At 40.2% G+C, this 18,768-nt stretch overlaps 1 protein-coding gene across 1 annotated transcript in view; it reads left to right on the top strand.

The window, feature by feature from the left end:
* Positions 1-17,983, top strand: part of UMODL1 (uromodulin like 1) — a 42,988-nt gene extending 25,005 nt beyond the window's left edge. The window contains exons 12-21 of the mRNA XM_026053032.1: positions 1,212-1,324; positions 5,071-5,284; positions 6,879-7,016; positions 8,195-8,625; positions 9,319-9,461; positions 10,496-10,732; positions 11,548-11,707; positions 13,492-13,576; positions 16,383-16,590; positions 17,876-17,983. Of these exons, the coding sequence (XP_025908817.1) occupies positions 1,212-1,324; positions 5,071-5,284; positions 6,879-7,016; positions 8,195-8,625; positions 9,319-9,461; positions 10,496-10,732; positions 11,548-11,707; positions 13,492-13,576; positions 16,383-16,570 (1,709 nt within the window). The 3' untranslated portion in view covers positions 16,571-16,590; positions 17,876-17,983. The remainder of the gene's footprint in view (positions 1-1,211; positions 1,325-5,070; positions 5,285-6,878; positions 7,017-8,194; positions 8,626-9,318; positions 9,462-10,495; positions 10,733-11,547; positions 11,708-13,491; positions 13,577-16,382; positions 16,591-17,875) is intronic.
* Positions 17,984-18,768: the final 785 nt, after the last annotated feature.

The following is an 18,768-nucleotide window of genomic DNA, read 5'->3' on the forward strand; positions in this document are numbered from 1 at the left end:
ATTTTGAGATAAAGTAAGCTGTCAGTAGCTTGCTTTAAGTAGACATGACTTTCTCTTCTACTCTGCGAAGTTTTACTTCAAGACAGCTTCTCTTCTTCTAGCACCTGTCCCAGTTCAAACAATTATTCTCCCCAATATGACCCAAAACAGCTTTCATGTAGTTTGGTGCATAGAGTCTTTGTAGAGCCCTGCCCTTCAAATCTTGCTGTTTCTGTAAAAGTAGTTAATATGGGAGACTAAACCTCAGTGCAGGAGCCTGACAGTCTCAGGACATTCACCTGGTATCCTAGACACTGTTGCAATCAGGTCAGAAAGATGTATGAAGGAAAGCATGGCAGTATGCCAGAAAGTGGAGACTGGATTTGAAAGAATTTCTAAAACTGAATGCGTTAGCTAGGTCATACTGTCCTTTAAGTTTCTAGTGGAGAACCATCTCCTATTTGTAACACTGAAGCCAGCATATATCTTGGTGGATACCTAAGGCTAAAGGTGATCATCCATTAAAAGCTAGAAGACAGTGTGAAAAATGATGGACTGGCCATGGTTGAGGTATTGATTGATACAAATCATCTTATTTGGTTAGACACTAAAATGATGCCACTGGTTTCCGCTGAATGCCACATGTATGAGAGTCCCTCTCCTCCATTTCATGATCACTTTCAATTGCTCTTGTAACAACCTCATAAGTAATATCAAGAAGTACTTGTCATTTCTGAAATAAATAATTGCACCTAAGAATAGATATTTGAAATGTATATGCCTGATGTTCAGCTATCTAGCCTCCCCCCGARGTTGGAGAGAGGACCTAGCTGGAATGATTTATCCACTGCAGGGGCCAGTTTCCCTGCCTGGAGTATTGGTAGAGCCAGGATAACAAGCTGAGACTAGGAAAGGAGTTCAGACACCTGAACATAGCCATGAAGTAATGTTTTGGATGCTCCACAGCATCCAAGACTTAGAAGTGTCAGATATTAGACCTATGTGAGATTTGTGCCCATCTTGAAAATCATCCAGAGGCCAGAGGAGGTAGCCTAAAATGCTGGGTGCTTGTGCCTAGGCGCTAGCATCCCTGACTTTATTTCAAGGGGCCGACCTGCTGTTGTTTTGAAATGAGCCCTGTGTAGCCAGGCATGCCAGTGACTATCAMACACTCATCTGTGGCCTGTAGTCCATGAAGCATGTGTTTAAATTGTCATTTTCTKGCCTTGCAGCTGTCCAGAAACTTACTGGAGTGGTGCGGATAACAAATGTGGAATACCGTCTGGGCTTTGGCAATACAAGCAGCAAGGAATATCAAAACTTTGCACGTCTCTTTGCTGACAAAGTAAGTGGATAAGAAGGATGCAGTCTGCATTGATGGTCTCAATAAAATCATGTGTATGTTCTTTCCCACTGAAGGGTATATTGGCACATATGTTCCCCCTCACACACCTATGCACGTCCTGAGTCCCACTGACACTGTGAGTCTGTGCACGCAAYGTGCTGCAGTTTTAGAGTGGGGCAAGGACCTGGGGGTTCTCCAAAGCCTCTGTTTCCAGATGTACTTGTACTGCCTTTCTTATTTCCTTCAGAATGTTAATGAATATTTGCAATGCCCTAGCAATACCCTTGCCCAGCATGGACGTATATTAATGACACTGCGTGTCTGTTATTACCATTTTGCATAGTACCTTGAGGCTGACACTTTTATAATCATCCTTTTTTTGTAGGCCCATGTCTAGAGAAGGAGTCTAATGTGGTTTCTTGCTAAGTCCCCTCTGCCATCACTTCTAATTAGGGCACAGGGTATCAAAGCACACTGCAATAGCAGCTCCTGCTTTAACACTCTCATAATTCTCATTGACAGTATTACTTTTCTAATTTCCTGGTAAATTTATTGGAAGTTTGTTCCTGCTGCATCTTTGGGAGTTTACTTAACACACACATCTGTGGTTAGATAAACATGGGTGGTGGCGTGCTGCTTCATGGCCTTGTCTTGTTTCATCTTAGCTGTCTACTTTTTAGAAGGAATAATAACTGTGATGACAATTATTTTACTCTTCAAATGCAGCAGAGCTCTCCCCAGACTCTCACTGTGCACAGGGTTATAGCCCGGCCCTGAAACACAGCTGCCTGTGGGGAATGCAGTGCAATTTGTGTTCAAGCAGAGACCAAAAAAAATGAAAGATACCGTGGCCAGCAAGAAATCAGAGAAAATTGTAAGGAAAATGTATAATCTGTTTCGCTGTGCATACCACTTGCATGGATGTGAAGTACCTTTCCCACTGGGTGTTACCCGTTTGCACCCTTCTGGATGTGTTAGTGGAGCGTGGCTTTCTCAGGGCTGTCACATCATGAAGACAGTCACAACATGAGAGTGACATGAGCATGCAGAGTGAAAGGGGAGCAATTCTCCACTGACCTCGCTTTCATTCAACATCACCCTCTGCCTGAGGCTGTTTGGCAATCGTGTATTTTTAAAATGGGTTAAAATAAATACTTCTTTCTCACAGGTTATTCAGTCCGATGCCGTAATCCAGAAAATCAATGATACAAATATGCTTGGAGAATTTGTAAAATGATTAGATAGAGGAGCTAAAGTATTTTTATGTAGTTAAAGCAACTAAAGTATGTTTTGTTCTGCTGTTACACAGTTCTTGAGTTTTAGACTCAAGAAAAATCACTTGGAACAATAAGGAAGTAAATGCGTTTTCCAGCTCACAGATTTTGTGAATCAGCTGGCTAGACATGTTATGGCCTTGTTCTCATCTATCTCTGAGCCAGTATATATAGGGCTTGTATTGTATTTCCAAATACCAAAGAAAAGTAAGTTTAGGAAGATAAAAAGGTCTACACATTTTTGTTTTCAGGTTATAAGGGCCACAAGTAGTTTCCATTAAGGTAGAGAGAGAAAGTCTTGTGGGTTTTAAAAGCAATATCTTGATCCAGTTAACTGTTGCCAAAGATTTTTTGTTAGATGTCTTTGGTGTCACCATCTACAATTCAGAAAAYGTTTAAGTCCTCCTGTGTATAATGTTCTTTAGTGTAGCACTGCTCCACTACTTCAAAGCCTAGTGGTTCAATTGGCAGTAGAGCAAATAGAAATACTGGCCTTGGAATACAGTGTGAGTGAACATGAGGTAAAAATCTTGATGTGACAACTTGCACTCTCATTTTCCAGGCTAGTCTCACCGTATTCCTTGCATTGCACCTGAAATACAATATTGCAAAGCGGGAGAGCATATTTTATCCTTGCGTTTAGCTCAGCCTTTCTTTTGCAACAGCCAAGAATATCATGACTGCAAAGGCTTGTGCTTCACAAAATTAACTGCTGAAGAAAAGAGTTTGGAATGAGAATGCATTCTCTGATGTACATTCAATTTCTGAGTGGGAGAGATCATTCAGGATTCTAGTGTCTTAAATATTGATTAACAAAAAGTGTTAAACTAATAAATGATATTGCCTTACTCCACAAGGTGACCCCTCGTTTGGAGCGGCAATAGCCTGCATTTGATGTAGCTGAATGTACTTAAAAATAATGTAATTAAAGCCATTTGAATGTGAAATGGATGCTGATACAGGAATTAAGGCAGTCTCACGGTTCCAGTGGAAGTTCATCCCTCTTGTTAATCTGAGTTTATCCCCCTCTTGAGGGATCCATGAAGTTGGCTGTGATGGTGGCTGGGCAGATGGGTGCTCTAGTACCTTTCCACGGTTTGTGCTGGGCAGATAGGCTCTGTGAGCAGAAAAAGAGGCTTGATGCAGCTCATCTTCTGGCTAACAGGATGTTCTGATAAAATTAATGTCGCTTTCACTTGTTTCCAGAAGGCTGGTGATTACAGGCTTGCATATGTAGGTGGCCTGCAGAGGCTCTGATGGGCCTCTGGCCTGGGACCTACTCATGGTGGCTCCAGAAAGCCACAGCCAGCCGTGGGGGAAGCCTGGCTCCGTGAGCCTGCTGCTGTCCTCCTGCTCAAAACACCTGTTGGCCCTTCCTATGACATTACATCATTTGTAGTGTGGCTTCCATATGGCCCTTAACTTTGAGCCTCTATCTCACTCATAGTTTTTCTTGCTTTAACAGGGGACRCTCCCTCTTGATGTCAGTGTTAGTTTTGTCTGTGCTTTTTCTCTTTCCCGTGGCTCTTCTTTTGGCATACATGTTTTCCCTCTTTTAGCCTTGTGAGTTTTCTGTCTTTTTTATGCTGCAGTAATTGTAGATACAATTACAGTTCCAAAAAGACTTTTTTTTTTGTAAGAAAACCTCAAAATTCTATATATTGAATTACTCTARTAAGTCACTCTTTCTTTTCCTCATTTTTTTGCCCTTCATAATCCATCAACCATTCCTTTGATAACTCAGGGTGTGGTACATGTTGTGAAATCATATCGCCTTCTGAATAAAGGGTTTTGTAGTGTCATCTAGTGGTTACCTACAAATAATGTGACTGTACTTTTGACTATACTTTTCAAGCTTTGAGTCATGCTTTGTAAGCAAAAATATGAATAAAGACAGGAACAAATAGACCAGATTCAAAGCCCAAAGTAGAAAGAGGTATCAATAAAATCAAATATTCAGAAAAAAAAARSMAAAAAAAAGATGAGAAGGGAATACTGGGGGTGGGGATGGACTAAGAAGATGTTGCAAGTGTATTTAATACCTGGAAGTTTGGACAAAAAAGATGAAAACCTCGGTCTGACCTGATGCCTGAGCTCCCTGAATGAATATCACAGGTAGACACACAGCCTGGAGCGCCTGGAGGCCTCTCCACTGCCCTCGCTCCTTGTCTTTTGTTGCTCCTTCTGCTATTGCAGACTTCTTGTTAGCAGAAGCTTTTGTGAGTACCTGTGCCAAATGATAGGGGGGGTTAATCATTTTTCTTGTTTAATATTCATGGTCAAATATCAAGTCCTTCAGCTGCTGTTGAGAGGAAATGTTGCTAAGAAGCAAAGAATCATTTTTCTATTGCTGCCCTCCAGAGTRAGCAGCAAAGTTGTAATGCATAATATTCATTTCTGGGCAGTACACAAAGCCTAAAATGCAACCGTTCCTATCTATCCATCTTATCTATATTTTGTTTTTTATACCAGGTACATAAATCTCTGCCCCGTGAGCTCCTTCTGAAAATGGATGCTGGGCTGATTAAAGTGGTGATAACTGGTATCACTAATGGGAGCACAGTGGTAAGTTTCCAGGTACTGATTGCAGAAGATGTGGATATCAACTACCTCATCACAGCTTTTCATGATGCCTTTGAACACAGCTCCTATTTCACAGTTGACAAGAGCAGTCTCTCCATAAATGGTAAGGAGCAGCTCATATCACCACAGTTCTTCAGAGCTGGAAAGACGCTAAAGCCTATTATTAGCCTGGGTTTTTTTTAAATGAAAGTACCTGTAAAACTGGTGGATGAAAAAGCCATAAAGCCATTATCTCTCCTTTTATTGCTTCTGCCAGCTCACTCAATCCACTTTTCTTTTTTTTTTCTTTTTTCAGAGACCATCTAAAGTTAAAATAAAAACTATGATATCCCTGGTCCAAAAGGACAAAACCAACCGGTGATTTGGCTTATAGCTAGGGGATTTATAGAAAGGAAGATATGGAGAAATTACAAACTGTGGTCACAAATGGAGACTTTTATAAACTACCAGTGAAAACAGGTCATTTTACATAGACAGTCTAGTCCTATATAAAATCATTTTGAAATAGATTTCCCTCTGCTTTGCACTGATAAATTTGCATGATATATATATATTAAAAAAAAAAAAAAACAAGAAACAAGAAACAAGTAAATTAATTCTGCAATGAGAGCATCCTTTTTTTCACACACGTTTGGCCTGGGAGCTTGGATGAAAGTCCACAGTTTACCAAGACCAGCATAATGGGTGATTGCTTATTTCTTCTTCCTTGTAGGTAATTTAAGATGGTAAGAAGAAGCATTAATATCCTGACTAAGTGCTGCTGAATTCTGTCCCGCAAATTGATGTCGTCCCTAGAAAAAAAATTGCAAATCTATATCCTCAACATAAGTTTGTCCAAAGACTATTGTTATAAGCTGTCAAAATTATGGACAAAATGACATCAGTTTCTCTGATATATACAGGCACGATTACTCAGTGGTCAAGTCGTGATGCTTTGTCATCTACTTAACTACCCACTTAATTAGTAGGATCAGGACTATTTTGTGCAGTGCCTGCCTGCATTACAACATACAGTTTGTTTCAGGGAGAATTCCACRCAGAGCTGGATGTTAGGACTGTTTTCTCAGTCCCACCTATGGTTGTATGTTCATATCTGCACAGTTCTGATTAGATTTGGGAAGAAAAAAGGAAGTTATGCCTATTTTTCTCTCCAAAAATGAAAATTTTGGTCAGATAAAAAATGAAGAAAGCCAATAGAGGCAAACTTGTATCAGTCATATGAACCTCCTGCTTTTCAGACTGTTTCATTAATTTCACAGATTCACRGAATGATTARGGTTGGAAGGGAYCTCTGGAGACCATCTAGTCCAACTGCCTTGAACAGGCAGGGCCACCCAGAGCATGTTACACAGGGCTGTGTTTTTAAACCTCTCTTCACGTCTGTGGAATGGGAGACTGTCGAGGAATCCCCTGGTTTCTAAGTGCTTCCTTTGGCTGATCAGTTTAGGGCCATAGGAGTGGGGTGCCTGCAGTTAGGTTGAGCACCTGCTGAGCATTGTAAGTGACCGTGTTGCCATTGAAGGACTTTTGTTAGCCACATGCAAGAGTCTTCTAAGCTCTGTGTCTGTTGTCTTGCAATTTCACAGGCAAAGTGTAATGATATGTTTGATGATACCATCATGCTCAAGTTTCACAACTATCATTTTTTTCAGTTATAAAGTTTTCTCCTTTACCTATTGCTTAAATATACCCAACAGATTATGATGAATGCACCAGGGAAGAAGATGACTGCTCTCCAGATGCGTCATGTCATAACACACTTGGGTTTTATGAGTGTAGCTGCAATGAAGGATTTGCTGATGTGCACCCAGAGAAGCCTGGAAGAAACTGCCAAGGCAAAAAAAATATATTTTTAATTATCTAATGGCTGACTGAAATCCCAGCAATCTGATATTTATTGGATCATTAGGCCACACCTGCCACAGACCTTGAAATTTTGTCAGGGATGAATTTGGTTTGTTGTATTCAACTCATCTTAACTGGAAATGTCTAGCCATAAACTTAAAGAATTTCTAAGTAACAAGGATTGGTGAACTGATACCAACCATTCACTTGTTTTGTTTAAAAAAGTATTTAGCATTTGATAAGGAGCTTTGGGGAAAATCAGCTTTGAAAGAGCTCAGATTTTTTTTTTCCCTGACTTGTTTCCAAATCAGCAACTTTCCAGCGTGGGGCATTCCCCAAAGGGGAGTTCCAGAAGGACATATTTTATRTATGCAGCTTGGGAAATAGACGTTATTTATGTATATACTTTGTAAAAACGTTGTAGAAGTTTTTTTTGCACAATGAGACACATCCTGTTTCACTTAGAATTTACAATGTTGAATTTATTACGTTGATTCAGTGCTGGATGAACACTCAGGTTGTTTCTGATACTACAGAGCCATGCATGGTGAAACCCCAGAGCCTGTGCTGGAACTGGGGTCTTCCAAATGAACATTAATACTAGTCCCTGGTTCTGTCTTTCCCCTGTCTGCTTCCTTCCTGTAGTCAGTAAAAATTCTGCTGCATGAGGTTTGTTCTTCATTTCCTCAAAAAAAGAGTTTTCCAAAATTTTTGCATAATTTCTGGGTACCCACTATGCAAAAATGGAGCCCTTTTTTTTGATGAGTTCTGCTCCTATTTGGATTCCCAAACTAGAAGTGTTTAGTTCCTTCTTCAGTATCTGCCAAAAAAGTCTGGGTGTTGTCAAGCACCTTACAATTGGAGATATCTTGCTGATCTTCCAAAAGCTATAAACCTGTTTGCTTAAGCACACAAATAATTGTAGCTTTCAGGAAATGAAGCATTTCAGCTTTTATTAGMGGCTTTTTATGTATTAAGAAAAGGCCAMGACTTTGGCAGTAAAARGAGCTGGGATTTTTGTTYRTTYMTTTGWYTTKCTTTTGTTTTGYTTTGTTTTTAACTCCTGTTACTGTGAGTAAATGTGTCTTTATAAAGGTTTGTTGTTATCATTTGAAATCCACTTGGATGTGTAAATTACAACAATGCCTTTATTTCTGGTATTCTTCAGCACTTCCTGTCCTCCAGGAGGCAACAATGATGGATAGGAAACCTGCACACAACACGGTTTCACCTGTGCCATCCCTGCAGACTTCAACTCACGTTTCATCCCCAGCGGCATTGGACTCTAYTACGGGACACAAAGCTCTGGACAACATCATCCTCTCCAGTGTGGTGCTGCCTTCTTTCACCACAGACCCAATGCCAGCTCCTCACTTTTCTCCTGAAACATCTCCAGTGGCTTCCATTAAAGACGCAGTGCGGGTGTCCTGTGAAATCGAGAAGATAATCCTTACCATCCAGAAGCRGTTTTTACGGCAGGAGTCGATCCCTGAATCCTCGCTGTACCTGGGGGAGCCTGGCTGCAACGTGAGCCGCAGCAATGGCACTCACGTGGTGCTGCAGGCAGCCTGGGGCCGCTGCGGCGTTGAGGTCCAGACGGTGAGTCCTCGAGGCACTGCATGCAAAGAAGCCCCAGAGCATTTCTCTGTGGGGCTCTCTGGGGTGAAACAGCACTTCCTACCCYGGCAATACAGTCTTATAGCTGCTGAAATGTGGTCCAAGGTTTTTCCTTGGGCAAGGACAACCCCTTCTTGCAAGGGGAAAGTTACCTGTCTGTATGGGGGCAAGCAAGCGAGAGAAGAAAGTCTTTGGGTTCTGGCAGCAAAGCTCAGCAGCCTCTCCTGATGGACACTCACTTCCTGTGCTTCTTTGCAGTTTTCTTTGCAGCTGTCAGAAGCTCCTCTTAAAAGCAATTTCAATACAATATTAAAACAAATAGCCCAATTATTACTGTATAGTGGTGTGGGCCATGAGAGGAACTGTCTTTGTTAAAGGAGTATCATTTCCTTAAAGTTTTCAACYCCAGATCAAACCTAAGGCTTATGCTGTGCTGAGGTACAGAAGTTCTCTTGTGGAACAATTATCATTATAGACTCTATCAGGAAGGATTTTTATTTTCTAGTTCTATAGTAACAAAGATGCTAGAGRTTTAATCTGCTTGATTTTTTTTTTGCACTCAGGGGAACAGATAATTCCTAAATACCTGAAGCTGGCAGGTTTGTAGGTCTCCTATATCCCAGAAACACTAACACTGATGTTGACAGATTTTACTTTTTTCTTTCTGTGCTCCAGAATGTAACTAATACTGTAGCGAAAACAGTACTTCGGAATGACCTTTCTGCTCAGGGAATAATCCACCACTTAAAAGTTGCCAGTCCAATCCACTGTGTGTTTCAGAATGATCTCTTGACTTCATCTGGATACATTGCAGAAGGGTAAGGAACAACTCTGGAAATGTTATTGTGTTAACGCTGCTGCATGGGGAAAATCCCCAGTGGTCACAGCTGTGTTCAGTGACAGTGTTTGCCACCCTAAATAGCCTAACAGCCTGTGAATCTTGCTCTCTGAGTATCCCTGTTAAGTAGCAGATCTTCTCCAATGTGCCAAGAGATCCAACAGCCAAAAAAGTTGTCTGTTGCTTGGTTAAAATGATGAAAATTAACATTTAGGAACTACTGGTGCTGATTTGGGAGCCAGAACTCCTGACCTCTCTTTGCCTCCCTGGGCAATCACATGCAATTAGCAATGACAACATTTACCTGCATTTGAAACATAACTATGTTTTATCTTTTCCACTACTTTAGGCATGCAGACTGCTAGGTGGATACTAYGCTTGGTGTGGAGGATGTGAATTTTTAAGTCCTTACAAATTCTTATTTGATTTGCTTAGAAAAAAAAAATATGTAATGCAAATGTTATTTTTGAAAGACTCCAACTTCTAATAAGATGGAGTGAAAGCCTCTGTTTATGGCTACAGTATAGGCTACAGCAGACTTTGACCTGACAATGACTGATCTCCTTTTGCACAGCTCCACCTCCTCTGTCCCTTCCCTCCCACCACACTTCATCTATCACCAAATCCACTTGCTGACCCCTCAGTCTCTTCAAATGCTGTACCGTCCTCTACAAGCAAAATCTTTGTCAGTCTTGTATCTTCTTTCCATAATAAGGGACATTTCTTCATTTCTTCCTGCCCCTCTCTCTCTGTTGTTGTTCAGACTGTCACTTCCTGGCTTTTGCTCTCATTGTTTTCAACTGGAAGAGAGCTCAATCTTGTTCCCTCTCACTTCCTACCTCTCTGCCTGAAAACTTTATGTGTCTTCACCCCTTTCTCTTGAAAATCTTCTAACATCCTGGACTGTAGATAACTCCTCCCTATAATATATGTGAGATGTGCAGAAATAGTCGCTGTATTTATGACTGACACAGTCAGATTTGTGGTCGTTATAGAGGTGAATTTTTGTTTCAGAATTTACACCATTTTTGAGGATTTKCATGGATCTGGACACTTCAGAACAGAAATGCAGTTATTCATTGGAAACTCCCCAATACCTAAAAATTTCAGTGTCTCTGCCAGTGATGATGTGCTGATTGAAGTGGGCATCCAGAGAGAGAACACCAAGCTCAAGGTGGTACTCACTGACTGCTGGGCAACTCCAACTAGTAATTCAGTGGATCCTCTCTCATTCACTTTCATCAACAACAGGTACAGTAACTGTCATACCTTGGATATGCCAGTGGTACTAACCACTAATGTGTTACCTATTAAATGCCTTTTATGTGTGTTCTCATTATTCATATGCAGAGTTCTTTATCATTCTCATAGGTCACACCTTCTTTGAGTTAAGACAGYAGGTATAGAAAGAAAATGTTTTCAAAGTAGAGTATGATGATTGTTCAAGTTTGGTTGACTCCCAAGTAGCTTTTAAAGGAATTGTACTTCTTACACTACTGACTGCCCAAATCACCTATTTCTTCAGATAAAAAGTACAATTGAAATATCCTTTGTCCATTTTTCTATGGTTTAGATATCAACAAGGCCCTACATGACTCCTCACTGACTTCCTAGGTTGGGTGATTCCTATATGGCGGTGACCCCAAGCAGTATTCAGCACACTTTGACAYGAGATGATGTTCATCTCACTCCTATGTCTTCTTCCTTTGGCTCATCTTAAAATACACAGTAGTCCTTTATTTTAGTAWCATAAGGTGTTCCTTCTAATGTATTATTTGATTCACTTTCTCTGTTTGCTGAAGTTGAGTATAAATTCTTCTCCTTGTTTCTGTCTTCCCTCATTCCTTCAGACAATTCTTGAATGTTCTGTTCTATTTAGCTATTGCAACAATATAAAACAACAAATAATCCTTTATCACAGCTATGCCTGCTGCAGAGTTGTTTTATGGAGCATCTGGCTATGACTTTCTGAAGAACRTTCATAATGTGAGTTATCACGTGCTGTTGACAAAACATACCTTTTATAGCTCTAGCTACCATGTGTGTTTTTTCTTCTTCCTTTACAGCTGTCCCATCCCAAACACCTATACTACACTGCTAGAGAATGGGAATTCAAGTAAAGCACAGTTYAAGCTGAAAATCTTTTCTTTTGTCAACAATTCTGTGGTTTATCTGCACTGCAAAGTTCGTATTTGTATGGAGACACCAGAAAGTACCTGTAGAATGGTAAGGGTTTTGCTCTTTCATTCCTATTTTACTCTGATGTGTCTCACTGCTCTTCTAGGGACCTGGCAGGCTATAACACTAAAAGACAACCCTTGAAATTTTCCTTCATTCTCTGCTGAGAGCAGAGAGGGGAGGAAAGAACTAAAGCCACATGGAAGTGCCCACCTTTTGCTTTTTGTTCCCCATTCTCCTAGCTATGGAGCTTACACAAAAATGGTTATCAAAATTGGGGAGCTTGAGAACTGACCCTTTCACTTCTGCTTTATGGACATCTAGAAGGTAACAAATAAATTTAAAATGAGATAGGCTGTTCAGATATGTGTCAGTGGTTCTTATAACAGACAGAACCCATAATAGCAATTCCAGTAAAAAAAAAGTCTGATTAAATTGACTTGGGATGTTGTTCTGCCCTCTTTTTTTTTTTTTYTTTTTTTTTTTTACCTAGATATTTACTTCTCCAGGTCAGAGTTTAGGTGCAAGGATAGAAAACACGGCATTAAATTTCTAGGGCTGTAAATCAAGTACAGCTTAATAGGGCTTTCTAAAGTAATATTCTGATAAGAACTTCTGCCTAATTGTGTTCCAAATCAATGGTTTGTTTCTTTTTAATTATAAGTATATGATACATGGTTCCATCTAAGAATGTGCTACTTCAACAGAAATAAAGACTAGCTTTAATTGATGGCTCTTTTGCTTTTTAGTGAGGACACAGGAATTTTCTCCTCCCTCTTTCAATCGTCTTTTTTTTTTTTTTTCCTGTCAAGGATGTTTAACAATTTGGAGTTCCTCCATTGTTTTACACTTTCCTCTAGTTCTAAATAACTAAATTATCATACAACTCATTGTAAAGCAAATGACCTTTTCCTGAAAGACTTCACAAATGGCTAACAGAAGATACTTGTTTCCTTTCTCACAAAGTAAAGCTTCCTCYAGAGGAGGCAAAGAAGTAGGAACAGGAAACGTGATTGCCAAATGCAGAGAAGGCTCCAGGTTTCACAGGTGATTTTGCACATTAAAAATCAGTGCTTAAGCAGACACCAGCTCCTGGTCTCCTTTGGAAGAGCTGGTTCCCTGCAGCAGTTGACTGTGGGGCTGCACAGGCAGCGTCCCCCACAGGACAGAGGGACATGGTGAGAGGAGCCAGGTAGGAGAGAAGGGGGACAGGGAGGACAGGGACTGCAGAGCTGCAAGGAATCAAGCAGTGGCTGTACCAAGAGCTGCTGTGTTTGCTGTTGGAGCAGACCTGTAGCTGTGTGGATTTGGACTGGTCCAAAAAGTAAAGCAACCTCCCAACTGGAGGCTGGGACTGACATGAGCAATGAACATGGCATAGCAGAGGTGATCAGCCAGGTCCTCTTCTTTGGGTGGCAATACTCTTTTAAGGAAAAGGAAGTATACTGTTCTTTCTCTTATGCAAAATTAATGTTAGACTGAGATATGTATGTTGAATGGAGAGGACAAGTATATGTATAACTCCCATAGGTTTTCCCTAAAATAAACAGAAAAGTAATGAAAAGAAAGAGATTATCTGTGTGAAATGTCTGTTCACATGTTTTTCAGTGTGAATAACTACAGATTATAAACTGGTATTTCCCTAATGCCGTTCCCTAATGTTCCTTTCGAACTTCCATAGGGTGTTCACTTCAATATAATGAACCATAAGATAGGAAACAGAACCCCAAAGAGTCAGAATAATATACAGCTTTTATATAGTCATCAAAAAGGCTCTGTATTATTAATGAGTCAGCCATATGCCTTACTGGAGTTTGAATTGATTGTTGCAGAGATGCCGTGGTACTCGATCCCTGAAAACTGGTGAAACTATTGCCACACACAGGACATCCTGGGGACCCCTATGTAAATCTGCTGGTGAGTTAAGAATAGATGTTTACAAGAAGGTGACACAGAGTAACCACCACTTCAAGATTCTTTTGAACCAGCTAAGGAACCTGAACCTCTGTGATATAAAAACCTGAGGAGAGAGGGTCCTTACTGAAGCCATGTGGCAGTATGGAAAAGTCTTTACTCTCCTTAATGAAATGACTATCAAATAGGTGACTGGGGAAAGAAGGAGAAAGAAAGAATTTCACATTGTCATTTGCACAGATGGGTAAGTACAACAGCCACAAAATCAATCAGTTATTTCAATAGTATTGTCACAAAGTGGCTAGAATTTTTTAGATTGTGGTTCGTTTTTGTAGAGTTTACTCTATACCAGTCTTGGACCATAGTTGTATTGAACTCTGAAGGAGGAGATAAGAGTCTGCATGGCCAGTTGCATTGCCATGTTTCCTTAGATTCCCTGGCATTGACTTAACTAATGCTGCAAGGGAAGGTGGCAGAGCCTAGCTGGTGTGCAGCACTTTGGCTAGTCTTGTGGAGCAGTACAATGCAGGTTACTGAAGGATGAAGACCAGCACCACATACTTAGTGCAAGGTCCAATTTGTACTGCTTTCTACATCTTCTGCATTTAGCCATGAGTGATGTTTTCAAGGGCAACTGTTGCCTCAAAATGTTGCCAACATTTCAAGTCATTTGGCTTCCTCCAGCCATTTGCATTAGTGTAAAATACACAGTAAGAGTAATTGTACATTTCAGAGTGTATAGCTTCAGATTTATAACACATACCTAAAGGGAATAAGCAAAAGTCGCCCTCTTTTCTCCTGCTGATTGCTTATTTTGCCAGTCACTTAATGCTCTTATAATTGCAGATTTAATGATGAATGAATTTTACATGTTTCTTTTTAGGAGTTTCTTTTTCTCCCCTATTCTGATGMTCACAATGTTCTTCTGAAACTTGAAACAGGTTCTTCCTTAGCATACTTCCTTGATTCTTTCTTCCTTGATAAGCAAGCCTAAGTCAGTTAGAATAGGCTATTGGTGTTCACTTCTGAATCATTTTTCCCCCTTTTAAACTTATCAGTTAACACAGCTTTGTTTGTACAGCACTCATATCATTGCTCACATTTACATCAGAGATCCTACTGTATTTTTAATGTTGAAAGACATGATCTATGATCATTGGATTTCTACGAGCTGCCATCATAGAAAAGGAACTCTGCGTGGAGCTTTAGCATTTGGCCGGTGCTACACCCACATCTAGGCAAACGTGTAGCTACATRGCCCTGCAGAATGTGGTCTAATATTTCCAGTTTAGATACTCATATTGCACTTCAAGTGTGAGGCTAGCTTTAGACAGTAATATCTCCATCTGTGTTGAAGAGGATTMAGTAAATTACCTTGTCAGGGAAGCTGCTGCAGTGAAATATGGAAAGAAAAATAGAAAAAGCTATAGCAAAGCCCACTGATAAATGTGCTTCCCTGTCTACATTGGCTTTAGTATTACTGCACATTGCCATTTGCATTGTGTACCTTTCTCATGCCTTGCTTTGAAGCTGAAATTGAGAAGTAAGTTGTAAAAATAAAATGCAAAACTGTCYTGACTTATCTTGGATAATGCCCTGGATACCCTGTAGCTGGTACTCTGCTATTGTGTCCCTTCCTGCCAGTGCCATTTGACCAAAGACTTTGTCTCTAATTGCAGGTTTGGGTACATTGGTATTTGTCTTCTGTGTACCTCAGATGTTGCATAAATGCAAGTCTAAACAAGTGCTGTCCTGAGAATGTGTATGGACAAATACATGTTTCTTTATATACATTAACAAGAATAAATTGGCAGTGTGCAAGAGTACATGTGCAGGTGCTAATAGGTGCATAAAGTTAAGAGTTTGAGGGGGAAGGAAGGAGGAGGAAGTGCCTGCAGATTTTGGCACTTGCATGGCAGTGTTTATATTTGAACTTAGGGGAATTTGTTTTACTGGTTGTCAGTGGGGCCTAGGGAGAGACCTGGCAATCAAGGGCTTTACTGTGCACCCAAACGCACTGTGCTGTAGCTGATCTGTTGTGTCTTTGCCCTCAGTATTTATTTGCTATTCCAGGAAAGCTCAGGTCTCCGTAGATCCTATACTGTGTCTGCCCGCCCTACGCAGAAGCCAGAGCTCCTTTAGCTTTTCAGGTGGTATTAGGTGCTCAGGCTACAAAGTTGAGTCTTGGCGACTATTTCAGTGTAAATCACTTGCCTGGCTCTGCTGACTGCACTGGCTGCATCTCCACTGACTAGAAAGGGAGTTTAGACACCCAGCACATACAGAGGGACCCCCACGTAGACCTCATGAATGTGAATGTGTTGGTCCAAGAGCTGAATCTCTGCCTAAATGCCTTCTGTTTAAAGAAGCATTACTTATGAGATGAAAGCAAATCAAGTATTTTAATAATCATGGATAAATGGGAGCAGGATTAAGAAGGGAGAATGCTCCAACTCTATAAATCTATGTTGTTCTGAAAATAGGGCAGCATTTGGAAAAGTTGCGTATCCTTTATTTAATTCTTATTTTAACAGAAAATTTTAGAGGGAAATTCCAAGCACAGATCACTTATAAGTCTACAGAGATTCTGTACTTCTATATAAAGAACAGTTTTGGATTGTTGACCATAACATTTCCATGCAAAGCACCCTCACAAAAAGGGCAAATCAATGGTATTTCACAGCTCTGTGCTTTGATATGAGTGTTGGCCAATTTGTAGGCAAGGTGCTATGGCTTGGCTGACACCTTATCCCAGGAATAGGTTTATAAATTGCAAAACTTCTGTTTTTCACCTCTTCTTTTTTTTTAGCATCTGATTCAAAGAGAGAGGAGGAGGCCGGGCTAGCAGTTGGATACATCATCCTTATTGTCGTTGCTGCATTTGTTTTTGTGCTGGGGGTTGCAGGCCTTCTCGTCTGCCAGTACCAGCGAAAGACAGGAAGATACAATTTCAGAATCAAATCCAACRATTTCAGCTACCAAGTGTTCTATGATTAGCTGTTTTCAAGTTATCAGATGTAAGTACTGCATTATCATCAGTTACTCTTTTAACTRTTTAGCTCTTCCCCAACTAGTTAAATAATTGCAGATGAACTTTTTCCAATTAAAAAATACATCTATATTCTTTTTATTAAGAGGGAAGATCATAGAAGCAAGCACAGAATTTCTGCTGCTCTTGCTGTTTTTCAAATRCTGAAGACTGTGGAGGAGGAGGATGGCCTTCTCTTCCCTCATGGCTTTAGTCTCAGTTTTTGTAACACACCACTTTTGAGAAGTGCCTATTACGATCACAAAAAAAATATATTCCTTATTATATCATGGATTTTTTTATATCATAGAAGGTAGGGAAACTTTACCACTGTCTTTATAACCAAGATCTCTTTTTGTTTCAGAAGCTACCCCCTTTTGAAAGAGCTTGGGTTTATATTTTTAAAGAAACAAGGGGCATGTTAGACATAACAGCTGAAAATGTTAATAATATATAAGCAGTRCATGAGCCTGCAGAGTTTGAAAATACAGCTCTGAGGACTGTTAACCAGCAAAAAAAAATCTACCCTTGAAACTTTAGAATTTGACACTTTTTCAGAATGCCATGGGATTCACCATTTTTTGCTGGAAAACGAGTGCGCCTGGCTGCCCTCCACAGTCTGTACGTTTGTGCTTTTAAGGCGGGAGAGATATATGGGAAATCTGGCTTGCTGAAAAATATTACATGATACTGTTTCACAACTCGAGGATAATTACTGTGCTTGCAATCCCATTCTGTTCCTGCCCGCTTGCTTATTTGGTTATCATGTTATTGGGCAGGGCTGCTTGTGTGGTTGGCAAAGAGAAGGTACTTGGGGCTTCCTGCTACAGCCTCAGCATCTGTATGATCCCATTGATGATAAGGGTCCCACTAGGCATTTGTAGTTTGGCAAAAAGGGCATATCTAGGTCCCTTACATTAAAACCTATTTGTAAAGCCTTGCCAYAGGGAGAAGAAAGGCTTTCCTTCACTCATTATCCTGCTCTTGTCATTCCTCCTCTTGGTGGTCAACAGCGATTGCAATACTTGAAGTTACTGGCAATTCTGGAGTTGTTCAAGAAGGTTGTAGCATAAAGAATATTGTTAGGTTCATAGCACTTACATCTAATCAGCATGCTAGAGTCTCAGCTAATGGATCACTTTAGATTCTGGAACAACTCAGAGGTTCTTCCCTACACATTTTACTTTCTTAAACATTTTACTACTTGGTAAAGTAGTTGAAAAGAGTTTATTACATCCCCCAGTCATGATTTATTTTCCTTTTACTTTTTCTAGATGTATCATGTCTCCTCACATAAAGCACAGCAGATTGTTTCCACTCAGCATTTGGCTTTTATTATTCTTCCTGATGATGATCACCACTGATTGCAACTTTGACTACTGCAAGTTAATATCATGTATTAAAGGATTCTGTATCCCCTGATTTTTCTTTTTTGGTCAGTCTGGCTTTTCCCTAGCTTCCTAAGAAATATTTGTGACTGTAGCTCTAGACTGAAGTGAGCTTGCTCAACAGTTTTCCCATGGAGGGGGAAAAAAAAAGGAACAAGTAAAGGCTTCATGGTTCTCTATTCATGCTCCACTGTCTGGCTCTCCCACTGTGTCATGTTGCAATGTGCCCTTCTTCTATTCCTGSTGTGTATGACTATTGAAAAACTTGATAAAATAAATATTCCAGGAAATAAATCGGCAAAGCCTTGGAGAAAACTCCTTTTTAATTTGCAATTCACCTGTTTACTTAGGGTGAGGTTGAATCTCTGAGCTGTGGTSATACTGAAGACCTAGTAGTGCAACGCCTTATGTATACGGAAGCTGGAGGACCAAGTAGTAGACTCGTTAGCAAATAAGGAGCAGACAACACGAATCTGAGGCTCCAAGTGTCCTTCAGCATGAGTTTTGAGATTTGATTGTAAACTTTCTAATCAATAAGCACTTAGTGGAGAAAATAATTTTTTAAAAAAAGCTCTTTCTCTTACTGGGAGCCCATATTTTTTCAGATAACTATTGGTAACTATTTAGTTTGTTGAAGTAGACCAGAATGACTCCAGAGTGTACTGCCTGTTGAAGCGAGGGGACTCCAGTTGCAACAGAATAAATACAAATTTGAGCTGTTTTTTGACTGACCGTGAGATCCCACTGTTAGTGTAGGAGCAAGGGGACAGTTTACATCC

The sequence above is a fragment of the Nothoprocta perdicaria genome, unplaced genomic scaffold (assembly GCF_003342845.1).
Source record: "Nothoprocta perdicaria isolate Ctin4 unplaced genomic scaffold, notPer1 scaffold_96, whole genome shotgun sequence".
NCBI classification, from domain to species: Eukaryota; Metazoa; Chordata; class Aves; order Tinamiformes; family Tinamidae; genus Nothoprocta; species Nothoprocta perdicaria.